Source organism: Hypanus sabinus, chromosome 2, assembly GCF_030144855.1.
Source record: "Hypanus sabinus isolate sHypSab1 chromosome 2, sHypSab1.hap1, whole genome shotgun sequence".
In the NCBI taxonomy this organism is placed as follows: Eukaryota; Metazoa; Chordata; class Chondrichthyes; order Myliobatiformes; family Dasyatidae; genus Hypanus; species Hypanus sabinus.
The window spans coordinates 10384847-10399656 of record NC_082707.1 but is presented as its reverse complement, the minus strand read 5'-3'; the positions used below and the strand labels follow the sequence as shown (position 1 = coordinate 10399656).

Here is a 14810-nt window from a genome sequence, read left to right as displayed (position 1 = left end):
CTCATTGAAACCCACTAACTATTGAAGACCAGATAGAGTTGTTGATTAGTCAGGGTGTCAAAGGAGAAGGCAGGAGAATGGGATAGAGAGGGATAATAAATCAGCCAATGATGAAATGGCAGATGGGCCAAATGGCCTGATTCTGCTCCTACTGGGTATTTTATGATGTTATTGCCTCACATCCAACACTATCCCTGTCACTTACTTATAAACTACATTTCAGTTCCTACCATGTGGACTCTAAATTCGATTTATAAAGTTCACATACAAGTTCAAATTGAAGTTTATTGTCAGTCAGCCATATACATGTACATCGCCAAATGAAGTAATGTTCCTCCAGACCAAAGTAAACAACACAGTACATATAACTCACACAAAACACAAAGTAATATTACCACAAATAAATTAATAAATATTCAAATATATTCCAGAAGTTTGACATTCAGCATAAGGTGCATTTACAACACAAGTTAAAAAGTAAACAGGGTGCCATTACTGGCACTTCATGTGTGATGGAGCCTGGGTGGTGACAGGAGGTTCATTAGTCTCACTGTTTCCCATCAACACAGTTCTTGTCCTAATGCTACAGTACCTGTGACTGATGGTAGGGGGTCAGAGAGATTATTGGACAGGTGGACAGATCACTGACAATACCAAAGGCCTCTACATACACAGATAAATATTTTGATGGGCGTAAGTGATACCCCTTTCAGCAGTCCTCACAACCCTTTGTAGAGTTCTGCGTTAGATGCTTTGCACTTCCTGCTGGAGCTTGTCAGAACGCTCTCAATGCTGCTCCTGTAAGAATTGGTGAGATTGGGGAGGTGAGTGGAGCCTCACTCACCTCTATCTCCTCACAGAGTGGACATTCTGACGTGCTTTCTTGACTAAAGTGATGATGTTAAGACCCCAGGTGAGATCATTCACTGTGGAGAATTGATGTTCCTCTCTTTGCAGGGGAGCCATTTATGTGCACTTAGAGGTGGTCAGCCTGCACCTTGCGAAAGTGCACAATCATCTGTTTGGTCTGGTCCACGTTGAGACACAAGTTGTGCTCACTCCATTCTACCAGCTGCTCCAGCTCCTGTACACTGTCTCATGGTGGCTGACGAAGCCAACCCGTTATGTCAGCGGGTTCCGGTTAGTACTGGATCTACTGGGCAACAGCTGAAGGTGCGGATAAACTGGCTGATGGAATAGAGTTTCTTTTGGTTTTCTTAGGAGATTGAGAGACAGTAACGTGCGGCTTCTCTGCATACCTTATCCTGGTGAAACCATCAGAGCTGTTACACTACAACCAGTCTCTGTTTAATAGCTGTTCTGTTGCTGGACCTCTGGCCACAGTTGGCAGTGTCACAATTTTTGACTCTGTTTGTCAGGGAGGCAATGAAACCCACTCCAGCCCCCACCCTCTCCTTCTTGTACTCCCAGCTGAACCACACGCTGTTCAAGAACAACATATACACACAGTGGCCACTTGATTAGTTACCTCCTGTACCTAATAAAGTGGCCACTGAGTGTATGTCTGTGATCTTCTGCTGCTGTCGCCCATCCACTTCAACGTTCGATGTGTCGTACATTCGGAGATGCTCTTCTGCCCACCACTGTTGTATCGTGCGGTTATTTGAGTTACTGTCGCCTTCCCGTCAGCTCGAAGCACTCTGGCCGCTCCCCGCTGACCTCTCTCGTTAACGAGGCGTTTTCACCCACAGTCCTGCCGCCCACTGGATGTTTCCGTTTGTTTTCACACCATTCTCTGTAAACTCTGCTGTGCGTGAAAATCCCAGGAGTTCAGCAGATTCTGAGACGCTCAAACCAAAAATCATTCCATGGTCAATCACTTGGACCACATTTCATCCCGTTCTAATGTTTGGTCTGAACCACTGAAGCTCCTGACCATGTCTGCATGCTTTCGTGCATCGAGTGCTGCCACGATCGGCTGATTAGACATTTGCATTAAAGAGCAGGTGTACCTAATAAAGTGGCCACTGCGTGTATGTCATCTCTGAATGTTTAACCCTTCCTACTCTCAGGTAATGTTCATGAAAAGTTGTGAGACAATCTACCAGCACGGGTAAGAAAGAGAGGCTCTGTCCGTGACTGTAGGGAAGCACAGAGAGTCAAGGACACAACGGAGCACTCCACTCCATGGTCACTCTACACTCCTCACTGCCTCAGCAAAGCAGCCAGCATCATAAAGGTGCCCTCTCACCCCAGACATTCTGTAATTGAAACTACCTTTACCTGCACAATATAAGCCTCTTTACTCCTCATTTAATCTCCCTACATTGTTTAGAGGGACCTCGGTGTCTGAGTCTGTAATTAGGCCATGAAACACAGTCATAGAATTAGGCCATCTGGCCCATCAAATCTGCAATGCCATTCTGTCATGGGCTGATTTATTAACCCTCTCAATCCTATAATGTCTCTCCCCCACCCCGCCCCACACCATGACCTTTGGAACCCTTACTAATCAAGAACCTTTCAATCTCCACATTAAACGTACTCAATGACTTGGCTGTCCATGGCAATCAGTTCCATGGATTCTCTACCCTCTGGCTAAATTCCCCCTCATCTCTGTTCTAAAGGGATATACTAATATTCTGGGACTGTACCCGCTGGTCCTAGACTCACGCATTATAGGAAACATTCTCTCCATATCCACTCTATCTAAGCCTTTCAAAATTCAATGAGATCCCTCCTCAGATTTCTGAACTCCAGCGGGTACAGGCCCAGAGCCATCAAACGCTCCTCTTTTTCAGGATCATTCTCGTGAACCTTCTCTGGATTCTCTCCAATGGCAGCACATCCTTTCTCAGGTAAGGGGCCCAAAACTGCTCACCTTATTAACTGACCAATGCTTTATAACTTTGATAGGGGCAATGTGTCTCCATCACTCACTGAACACAATCCAGGCTCCCACCTCACTGTGTGTGGGAACTCCCGTCGCACACATTCTCCACTGAACGTATCCCCATCTCATCTTAAATGCATACCCTCTGGTGTTAGACTGTTCAATCCTGACAGAACGATACTGTCTATTCTGTCAGTGCTTCTCATCACTGTGTAAAGGGCTAGAACTCCTTTACCACAACTGTGTGCCAATCCGAGCTAAGGCCTCCATAATGTACTGGTTAGGCACAGGAGTACATTCAGCCAGAGACTCATTCCACCGAGATGTAACACTGAGCGTCATAGGAAGTCATTCTTGCCTGTGGCCATCAAACTTTACAACTCCTCCCTCGGAGTGTCAGACACCCTAAGCCAATAGGCTGGTCCTGGACTTATTTCCACTTGGCATAATTTACTTATTATCATTTAATTATTTCTGGTTTTATTTTGCTATATTTCTACTCTATTCTTGGTTGGTGCGACTGTAACGAAATCCAGTTTCCCTCGGGATCAATAAAGTAAGTCTGTCTGTCTGTGTGGGAGACACCGTTCAGGAAACAAGAACACAAGGTAAATTCAGTTACTTAGTCAAAAGAATATATTATATCATTCTTAAAAATCTGGCCACTTTGTGGGGCACCTTCGCTCTGTCCACAACAAACACGGATTTCCTGCGGCCAACCATTTTAATTCCAAACCCAGCTCCCATGCCAATTCATGGCCGCCTCTTCTGCCAAATAGACCCACTCTCAGGAGGAAGACGTGTGTATCCTCCAGCCTGATGGCATGAATATCAATTTCTCCAGTTTCTGGTAATTTCTCCCCCTCCCCTTCCCTCTTCTTCTAATGCACCTGGGCTCCCCTCTTACCTTTTCTCTCTCCTCAGCTGCTGATCACTGCCCCCTGGCGCCCCTTCTCCTTCCCTTTCTCCCTTGGCCCACTCTCCTCTCCTATCAGGTTCCTTCTTCTCTATCCCTTTACCTCTTCCACCTATCTCTTCCCAGTTTCTTACTTCTTCCCCTCCTGCACCCACCTACCTTCCCCCTCACCTGGCTTCACCTATCACCTTCCAGCTTGTACTCCTTCCCCTCCACCCACCTTCGTATTCTTTCACCTTCCTTCCCAGTCCTGATCAAGGGTCTTGGCCCAAAATGTCGACTGCTTTTCCCTCTCCATAGATGCTGTCTGACCTGCTGCGATCCTCCAGCATTTTTGTGTATGGTACTCTTAAAACATCTGGATTGTCATACCAGGTAATTGAGACAGTGGCAGCCCCCACTCTTCTCCAGGGCAGTGATCCCTGACCATGCCTGCAGTGTCCACACGTACAACCGCTGTCCCCATTGCTTGGGTCTCTACGTGGTTGTTTTGCACAAAGCAGGTTCCACAGAAAGGGTTAAAGCATGGAGGACTCAGCCTGTAGCAACTCCTCGGGACACGAGTCAGTTGTGCTTGGCCGTTTCTCGTGGCCGATACGACCATCGCGGGAAAGCGACTGGTCATCTGAAACCAAAGGTCTAGGGAGATCCGAGGAACCGAGTTTCTTGTAGATCAGCCTGGAACTCTTTGCCGCAGGTGCCCTGGTCGCTCGCCGCGTGGGCAGGGAGACACGGAGCTGCTTCCAGAACTTGCTCTTGGGGTCCCGTGATTGCTCCCCTCTCCACTTGATAGTGGCCATCACAGCTTTCAGTCTCCTCAGCTCGGCCACCTGACTGACCTTCTCCACCGGGCGGAACTCCACCAGGATCACCCGGATCTGGCCTGTGCTGGCCATCCGCTCCATGCCTGCCCTCAGCTCCAGGAGCGCCTGGGTACCTGCAAGGAAAGAGTTAAATCTAATTCCTCCTTGGTACATGCCGAAATAAAGTTAGACAAAATCATGTTAGCTTACAGGGGCTTTCAAGATTTTTTTAATGTAAGATTGTTTGAAGCCTTTTCCAGTACACGTGTAAAATAGAACAAACTAATTGTTACTCCAGATCTGGTTCATACTGCAATCTGAGAGAGTGAGGCATAACTCACTCGTATCAGTATCGCAGTGGAACAAAGGGAATTACAGAGGCATGAGAGAGCAGCTTGCCCAGGTGGATTGGAGGGGGATACAGGCAGGAATGACAGCAGAGCCAGTTCCTGGGAATAGATCACAAGGTGCAGGATTGAATGTCCCTCAGAAGAATGACAGGGGAAGGCAACTGGCTAACATGGGAAGTTAAGGACTGCATAAAAGCCAAGGAAAGGGCTGAATAGGTAGCAAAAGTGAGCAGGAAGTTGGACGATTGGGAAGCTTTTAAAATCCGACAAAAGGCAACTGAAAAAACTATAGGAAGGGAAAAGCTGAAATATGAAGGCAGACTTGCCAATAATATAAGCAGGATATGAAAAGATTTTTCAGTTGTATAAAGAATAACAAGGAGGTGAGAGTGGATATTGGACCACTCGAAAATGCTGGTGAGATAGTAATGGGGGACAAAGAAATTTGCATCAAGCTTTGCTGTGGAAGACACCAGCAATGTGCCAGGGGTCTGTGAGTGTCAGGGAGCAGGAGTGAGCGCCATTGCTGTTACAAAGGAAAAACTGCGAGGCAAACACAAAGGTCTTAAGGTGGATAAGTCACCTGGACCAGATGGACTACTGAGTCCAGTGGAAGGTTGCTGAAGAGAATACAAATACACTGGTCATGATCTTTCAAGACTCACTTGACTCTGGCATGGTCCTGGAGGACTGGAAGATTACAAATGTCACTCCACTCTTTAAGAAGGGAGGAAGGCAAAAGAAAGGAAATTATAGGCCAGTTAGCCAAACCTCGGTGGTTGGGAAAGTGCTGGAGTCCATTATTAAGGACGAGGTTTCGAAGTACTTGGAGACTAATGACAAAATAAGTCAAAATCAGCAAGGTTTCTGTTAAGGGAAATCTTGCCTGAAAAATCTGTTGGAGTTCTTCAAGAAGTAACAAGCAGGGTGGACAAAAGAGAGGCAGTGGATGTCATTTCCTAGGATTTTCAGAAGGCATTTAATAAGGTGCCACACAAGATCTGCTTAACAAAATAAAATCCTATGGCGTTACAGGAAGGATACTGGCATGGATAGAGGAATAGCTGACAGGCAGGAGGTAGTGGGTGGGAATAAGAGGCCTTTTCTGGTTGTCTGCCAGTGACTAGTGGTGTTCCTCAGGGGTCAGTATTGGGACACTACTTTTCACATTGTTTGTCAATGATTTAGATAATGGAATTGATGGTTTTGTGGCAACGTTTGTGGATGATACGAAGATAGGTGGAAAGGTAGGTAGTGCTGAAGAAGTAACGCGATTGCAGCAGGACTTAGACAAAAAGGCAAAAAAGTGGCAGATGGAATACAGTGTTAGGAAATGTATGATACTGTATTTTGGTAAAAGGAACAATAGTGCAGACTATTACCTAAATGGGGAGAAAATCCAAACATCAGAGGTGCAGAGGGACTCAGGAGTCCTTGTGTAAGACTCCCAGAGTCTGTGGTAAAGAAGGCAAATGCAATGTTGGCATTTATTTCATGGGTATAGAATATAAAAACAAGGAGATAATGCTGAGGCTTTATAAGACACCAGTCAGGCTGCACTTGGAGTATTGTCAACAGTTTTGGGCCCCGTATCTCAGAAAGGATGTGTTGTCATTGGAGAGAGTCCAGAGGAGGTTCACAACAGTGTTCTGGATTGAAGGGGTTAACATATGAAGAGTGTTTGGCAGCTTTGGGACTGGACTCCCTGCAATTTAGAAGAATGTGAGGGGATTTCATTGAGTCCTGCAGAATGTTGAAAGGACTGGATAGGGTGGATGTGGAGAGGATGTTTCCTCTGGGGGGTATCCAAAACTGGAGGGCACAGTCTCAAAGTTGAAAAGGAGACCCTTTAGAACAGAGCTAAGGAGGAATTTGTTTAGCCAGAGAGTAGTAAATATGTGGAATGCTCTGCCACAAACTGTGGTGGAGGCCAAGTCCTTGGGTGTATTTAAGGTGGAAATTGGCTGAATGGCCTAATTCTGCTGCTATATCTTGTGGTCTTCATCGCAGAAAAAACACAATAAGTTAAAGAACGCAATAATAAAAAACACAAAAATATAAATGCATAAGATAGTTTATATACATAGACCGATTGTACGTCCATAAAGTGACACTAGGCACAGGAGAGTCTCTACATAAGCTGTCCGACAGGAAATGATCGAGAAGTGGAGGTTGGGGGGATTAATGGGTGCAGGTGTTGATCAGCCTTACTGCTTGGGGATTATTTTGAGAAAGTACAAGAGAACCAGCCACAGCAATATTTTGAGAACTAGAGGGGAGTACAGGTCTATCACCGTTATCATAATAATGAAAAACATGAGTGGGTGGGGAAGTTGAGCTCATTGTGCTGGTGCCGGTACATAATGTCATGGGAAAGTACTAGTGCTAGGGTTTGAAGGGTATCAAAAGTTGCAATTTCTTTGTGCAAGAGAGAGAGAGAGATATTTTACGAATATAGAGAGACAGATGGAGAGACCATTTTTAATGTTAAATTGGAGAAGACAGGGACAAGATAGGGAAGATAGGGCACCACAGTAGCACAGCAATTAGCAGCGTTCAGAGTTCAATTCCCACGTGGATGTTGGTTTCTTCCAGGTGCTCCGGTTTCCTCCCACAGCCCAGAGGTGGTTAGTAGTTTGATTTGAGTCAGCTTTATTTGCAAATTGTTACGCAAACGCCTCCTGCTGAATCAAAAAAACGATGTGGAACAGATTTTAAAGTAATTTTCATTACAGTACCGTTCGTCAGGTAGTTTGGGCTCAGCACCACCACCAGCCTGCGGCTCCTCCAGATACAGGCCAGGGTCTCGTCCGTGATGACTGGAGAAAATGGAAAAAGACAGGTCAGGGGGTTGGTGTGAAAGTTCACTGCGGGGACAACAAAGTCTATTGGGAATGAAGCACTGACCCTCCCACAGCCCACCACCGGTTAGCCCACTGTGTTCCCACACAATGACATCTCGATAGTGAACGTGAGGAGAATGGAGGGATATGGAATTGTGTAGGCAGAAGAGATGAGTTTAGTTGGCCATTTGATGACTAATTTAATTAGTTCAGCACAACATTGTGGGCCAAAGGGCCTGTTCCTTTGCTGTACCGAGGTAATACAACAAATGCAGAATAAAGGGTTTTGGCCCAAAATGTCAACTGTACTCTTTTCCACAGATGCTGCCTGGCCTGCTGAGTTCCTCCAGCAATTGGTGTATGATACTCGGATTTCCAGCATCTGCGGATTTTTTCTTGTTTATACGGAATAAAGTGTGCCAGTTACAGATAAAGTTCAGTGCAGGTAAGCAATAAGGTGGAAAATCATAACAAGGTGGATTGTGAGGCTGAGTGCAATTTATAGTACTAGGGAACTATTTCATGGTCATACGTCATCAGGGTGGAGGCTGCTCCTGTGCCTATTGGTTTGTGTTTTCCGAACATCAACCAGTAGAGCTACAGAGAAAGTACAGAGCACTCAAACAATCGTCAGGTAAGACAAAGATAATAAAATTGATTCTGATTCTGTAAGAGGTTCAAATGAAATGTTTAGAAGATGATTGAGATAAAATATTAGGTTTATTTGTCACATGTGTATCGAAACATAGATGGAGAATGAGGACGGCATCTCATTGAAACTGATCAAATTTTGAAAAGTCTAGATAGAGTGGATGTGAATGGGATGTTGGGGGAGTCCAAGACCAGGGGACGCAGCCTCAGAATAGAGGGACGACATTTAGAATGGAGATTAGGATTATCTTTCACCAGTGATGGTGAATCTGTGGAATTCATTGCCACAGGTGGCTGTGGAGGCCAAGTCATTGAGTGTATTTAAGGCAGAGGTTGGTAAGTTCTTGATTAGTCAGGGCATGAAGGGATATGGGGAGAAGACAGGAGATTTTGGGCTGAGAGGGAAAATGGATCAATCATTATGAAATGGCAGAGCAGACTCAATGGGGCAAATGGTCTAATTCTGATCCAATATGTTATGGTCTTACAAAGTGAGATGTGTCATTTTGCATCAAGCATCAACACAGTCCGATGGTGTGCTGGGGGTAGCCCACAGGAGTTGCCATGCTTCTCGTGCCAACGTAGCATGCCCACAACGTACTATTCCTAGCCCATTGTCTTTTGGCTGTGAAAGGAAACTGGAGCACCCGGAGGAAACCAAAAGGGTTATGAGGAGAACATACAAACTCCTTACAGACAGCAGCTGGAATAGAAACTGGGTCACTGGCACTGTAAAGTATTACGCTAGCCTCTGCACAACCATGCCATAATTTTCGATGGAGAGTAGGGTGAGGAAGATTATGAAGTGACAGTGGCGAAGAGAATGATTATCCGCTAGAAACCGCACACATACCTCCACCAGGCAAACTGTCCCGGTCGTAAATACAGATCTTATAACCATACTCGTTTTCCAGGACAGCTTGAAGAGTCATCAGGACAAACTCCTCCTCTTCGGTGCTCCGTGCGTATGACACATAGGCATCATATTCCTTCCCATCTGTAGAGCATACAAACACTGGCAGTGCACTAATGCTCAGCTGTCGACTGTTGTCCTCCCCTTGCACAGGGTCCGGTGTTAACTGGTCTGGGCCAAGGCTACACTACGGAGGGCACGACCACCAGAAAACATAGGAGCAGAATTAGGCCATTCAGCCCATTGACTGCTCCACCATGGCTCATTTACTATCTCTCTTAACCCCATTCTCCTGCCTTCTCTGCATAACCTTTGATTCCCTTTCTAATCAAGAACCTATCAACCTCTACTTTAAATATACCGCATGGCTTAGTATCCACAGTCATTTGTGACAATGATCCACAGCTTCAACACACTCTGGCTAAAGAAATTTCTCCCCATCTCTGGTCTAAAAGGATGTCCCTCTTTTCTGAGGTTGTGCCCTCAGGTCCTAGACTCCCCCAATTATGAAACATCCTCTCCATATCCCCTCTATCCTGGCCTTTCAATATTTGATAGAATTCAGTAAGATCTCCCCTCATTCTTCTCAACTCCAGCAAGTATAGGCCCAGAACTATCAAACATTCCTTTCATTCTCGTGAACTTCCTCTGGACTCTCTTCAATGCCAGCATATCCTTTCTTAGAAATGGGACCCAAAACTGCTCACAATACTCCAAAATGTGGCCTGACTAACGCCTTATAAAGTTACATTCCTTGTGAGTTCACCAGAGAGCCAGGTCAGTTCTTGGTAAGTTCCATATAGTGGGCTCTGTGATTGACCCTGGCTTCAGATAGATATGGACAGAGACTCTCTTGCTAGCAGTCTCACTACACCAAGTGCATCATCCTAACACTGTCACTCCAGTCCCCAACCCCCTGCAAAATTAGTTTAAACCCACCTGAATGGCTCTCTCCTCCAATGACCTTAAAATTATTTCCCAGGCCACTTCCAACAGAGAAAAAGTCTCTGGCGGTTCACTCGATCAATGTTCCTTATCATCTCCCACTCCTCTATTAAGTCATCTCTCGTCCTTCACCCCAAACAGAAAAGCCCGAGCTCACTCAACCTGTCCTTATAAGACGTGCTCTCTAACCCAGACAGCATCCTGGTGAATCTCCTCTGCACCCTCTCTAATCCAGGCAGCATCCTGGTGAATCTCCTCTGCACCCTCTCTAATCCAGGCAGCATCCTGGTGAATCTCCTCTGCACCCTCTCTAACCCAGGCAGCATCCTGGTGAATCTCCTCTGCACCCTCTCTAATCCAGGCAGCATCCTGGTGAATCTACTCTGCACCCTCTCTAATCCAGGCAGCATCCTGGTGAATCTCCTCTGCACCGTCTCTAACCCAGGCAGCATCCTGGTGAATCTCCTCTGCACCCTCTCTAATCCAGGCAGCATCCTGGTGAATCTCCTCTGCACCCTCTCTAATCCAGGCAGCATCCTGGTGAATCTCCTCTGCACCCTCTCTAATCCAGGCAGCATCCTGGTGAATCTCCTCTGCACCCTCTCTAATCCAGGCAGCATCCTGGTGAATCTCCTCTGCACCCTCTCTAACCCAGGCATCATCCTGGGGAATCTCCTCTGCACCCTCTCTAACCCAGGCAGCATCCTGGTGAATCTCCTCTGCACCGTCTCTAACCCAGGCAGCATCCTGGTGAATCTCCTCTGCACCCTCTCTAACCCAGGCAGCATCCTGGGGAATCTCCTCTGCACCCTCTCTAACCCAGGCAGCATCCTGGTGAATCTCCTCTGCACCCTCTCTAATCCAGGCAGCATCCTGGTGAATCTCCTCTGCACCCTCTCTAACCCAGGCAGCATCCTGGGGAATCTCCTCTGCACCCTCTCTAACCCAGGCAGCATCCTGGTGAATCTCCTCTGCACCCTCTCTAACCCAGGCAGCATCCTGGTGAATCTCCTCTGCACCGTCTCTAACCCAGGCAGCATCCTGGTGAATCTCCTCTGCACCCTCTCTAATCCAGGCAGCATCCTGGTGAATCTCCTCTGCACCGTCTCTAACCCAGGCAGCATCCTGGTGAATCTCCTCTGCACCCTCTCTAATCCAGGCAGCATCCTGGTGAATCTCCTGTGCACCCTCTCTAATCCAGGCAGCATCTTGGTAAATCTCCTCTGCACCCTCTCTAATCCAGACAGCATCCTGGTCAATCTCCTCTGCACCCTCTCTAATCCAGGCAGCACGCTGGTGAATCTCCTCTGCACCCTCTCTAACCCAGGCAGCATCCTGGTGAATCTCCTGTGCACCCTCTCTAACCCAGGCAGCATCCTGGTGAATCTCCTCTGCACCCTCTCTAATCCAGGCAGCATCATGGTGAATCTCCTCTGCACCCTCTCTAACCCAGGCAGCATCCTGGTGAATCTCCTCTGCACCCTCTCTAACCCAGGCAGCATCCTGGTGAATCTCCTCTGCACCCTCTCTAATCCAGGCAGCATCCTGGTGAATCTCCTCTGCACCCTCTCTAACCCAGGCAGCATCCTGGTGAATCTCCTCTGCACCGTCTCTAACCCAGGCAGCATCCTGGTGAATCTCCTCTGCACCCTCTCTAATCCAGGCAGCATCCTGGTGAATCTCCTCTGCACCCTCTCTAATCCAGGCAGCATCCTGGTGAATCTCCTCTGCACCGTCTCTAACCCAGGCAGCATCCTGGTGAATCTCCTCTGCACCCTCTCTAATCCAGGCAGCATCCTGGTGAATCTCCTCTGCACCCTCTCTAATCCAGGCAGCATCCTGGTGAATCTCCTCTGCACCCTCTCTAATCCAGGCAGCATCTTGGTGAATCTCCTCTGCACCCTCTCTAACCCAGGCAGCATCCTGGTGAATCTCCTCTGCACCCTCTCTAATCCAGGCAGCATCCTGGTGAATCTCCTCTGCACCCTCTCTAATCCAGGCAGCATCCTGGTGAATCTCCTCTGCACCCTCTCTAATCCAGGCAGCATCCTGTTGAATCTCCTCTGCACCCTCTCTAATCCAGGCAGCATCCTGGTGAATCTCCTCTGCACCCTCTCTAATCCAGGCAGCATCCTGGTGAATCTCCTCTGCACCCTCTCTAATCCAGGCAGCATCCTGTTGAATCTCCTCTGCACCCTCTCTAATCCAGGCAGCATCCTGGTGAATCTCCTCTGCACCCTCTCTAATCCAGACAGCATCCTGGTGAATCTCCTCTGCACCCTCTCTAATCCAGGCAGCATTCTGGTAAATCTCCTCTGCACCCTCTCTAGTCCGGGTAGCATCCTGGTGAATCTCCTCTGCACCTTCTCTAATCCAGGCAGCATCCTGGTGAATCTCCTCTACACCCTCTCTAGTCCAGGCAGCATCCTGGTAAATCTCCTCTTTGCCATCTCTAACATCCTTCCTATAATGAGGCAACCAGAACTGAACACAATACTCCAAATTGTGGTCTAACCGAAGAGTTAAACCCCGGTTGACCTAAAACAGGTAAGTGGGGACGAGATGGGCTGAAGGGTCTGTTTCTGTTCTGTCATGCTCTGTGATTCTATGACTGTGTGGAAGGATAGATGGCTCACCTCCTATCGTTTCATCAGTGCCGAAGTACAATCTGTAGAACAGAACGATTTCAATCCACCAGAAGTGATATACAGCGACTGACGTGACAACAATCAGCAACGTGGCCCCCAGTGCACAGCCGAGTCCAATCGCATAGCTGGGCCCTGGGTTCGGACAGATCAGAAGATGTGGGTTAAAGGGGAAAGGACAGCAGAAGGAGTAAGGAAGGAAAAAGTCAAAAATCTCTGCGGATTCTGGAAATCTGAAATAAAAAACCCGAAGCACTGGGGAGAAAAGCTCTGTAGGGCAGGCAGCATTGCAGAGATAGGAACTGTCAATATTTCCATTCCAGGACCATTGCAGAATTCGATTCGAAATGTTGACAACCCCCTTGATCAAAATCAGAATCAGAATCTGAAGTTTCCCCTATAGATGCTACCTGACCTGCGAAGTCCCCAAGAAGATAACGTGTTGTTCCTGTACGTGAAGAACTGTTAGCTTCATACAGGTCCGATTCCTGCCACTGTCTGTAAGGAGTGTGTACCTTCCTCCCATGACATGTGGGTTTCCTCTGGGTTCTCTGGTTTCCTCCCACAGTCCAAAGACATATGGGTTAGTGGGTTAGATACAATGAACACTTGACCTCACAGTCTACCTCATTACGTTCTTGCACCTTTTTGTCTACCTGAACTGCACTTTCTCTGGAACTGAAAACAGTTTATTCTGCATTCTCATTATTTCTCTTTATCCTACCTCAATGCACCATGTAATGAATTAATCTGTATGAATGGTACATAAAGATTAAATTAATTAATTAGTGATCAACTTCGCTTAATTGTCACATGAACATTGAGGCATCAAAATACACCACAGTGTGTTCCATTGCTTGCATCAAACACCAACATCTTCCACGGATGGGTGGGGACGGCCTGTTGTCGTCAAGGCCATAAGACCATAAGATATAGGAGCAGAATTGGGCCATTTGTCTCATTAAGGCTGCTCCGCCATTTCATCACATCCCTTCATGCCCTGACCAATCTAGAATCATTTAACCTCTGCCTTAACCTTACCCAACGAGTTGGCGTTCACAGTTGCCAGAGGCAATGATTTCTACAGCGTCACTACATTTTGGCCACAGAGTATGCCCACAGCTTAATCATCCCAGCCGTACTTCTTTGGGATGTGGGAGGAAACCTGGAGCACCTAGAGGAAACCCACACGGTTATGGGGAGACGCACAAACCCATTACAGACAGTGGTAGGAATTGAACCTGGGTCCCTGGTACTCTAAAGTGTTCTGCTAACCACTGAGCTGCTGTGCCACACATTCCAATTCCAATCCCAATCCCAATTCCAAGTTCAGGTACCTTTCCAGACTAAAACCGCTTGGATACTTTTGGATCCCTTGCTATTCTGGGCAAGGCAGGTGTAGTTCCGCTGAATGTCAGCCCTTGTCACCGCTCGGATGTTCAGAGTACTGGTAATTCTCTTGTCCCTGAGTCGCTGCTTCTCTTCACTAGGAGAAGGAAAGAAAACCATTGACATGTTAGACAATTATTGACATGAAAGACAACTCATTGAAAGTGGCGTCACAGGTAGATCGGGTCATAAAGAAAATCAAAAAAGTATTGAGTACAGGAGATGGGATGTTATGTTGAAATCGTATAAGACATTGGTGAGGCCTAATTTGGAGTATTGTGTGCAGTTTTGGTGTCTGACCTTAGGAAAGAGGTAAATAAGGTGAAAGAGTAGTGGTGAAATTTCTATTCTAGGGTTGAAACACAGTAGCGACAAGGAGGTGATAGACACCAGCCTCGGCAATGGTGGTAGAAAATAGTGTGGCTTTGGGCTCAAGTATTAAACTAGGGCTTGCTCCACTTCGAAAGCCTTAGCTCTGCCTCAGCTCCACAAACACTGTCT

The 14810-nt window shown here is 47.0% G+C and overlaps 1 protein-coding gene across 9 annotated transcripts in view; it reads right to left on the bottom strand.

The window, feature by feature from the left end:
* Nucleotides 1–267: 267 nt before the first annotated feature.
* The window catches only part of LOC132406345 (interleukin-1 receptor accessory protein-like), a 68959-nt gene continuing 54416 nt past the window's right edge, over nucleotides 268–14810 (bottom strand). For all 9 annotated transcript variants that reach the window (XM_059991898.1, XM_059991942.1, XM_059991893.1 and 6 more), the window contains 5 exons: nucleotides 14258–14406; nucleotides 12912–13055; nucleotides 9271–9414; nucleotides 7662–7742; nucleotides 268–4707 (listed from right to left, as the gene is read on the bottom strand). In XM_059991898.1, the coding sequence (XP_059847881.1) occupies nucleotides 4289–4707; nucleotides 7662–7742; nucleotides 9271–9414; nucleotides 12912–13055; nucleotides 14258–14406 (937 nt within the window). In that variant the 3' untranslated portion in view covers nucleotides 268–4288. The remainder of the gene's footprint in view (nucleotides 4708–7661; nucleotides 7743–9270; nucleotides 9415–12911; nucleotides 13056–14257; nucleotides 14407–14810) is intronic.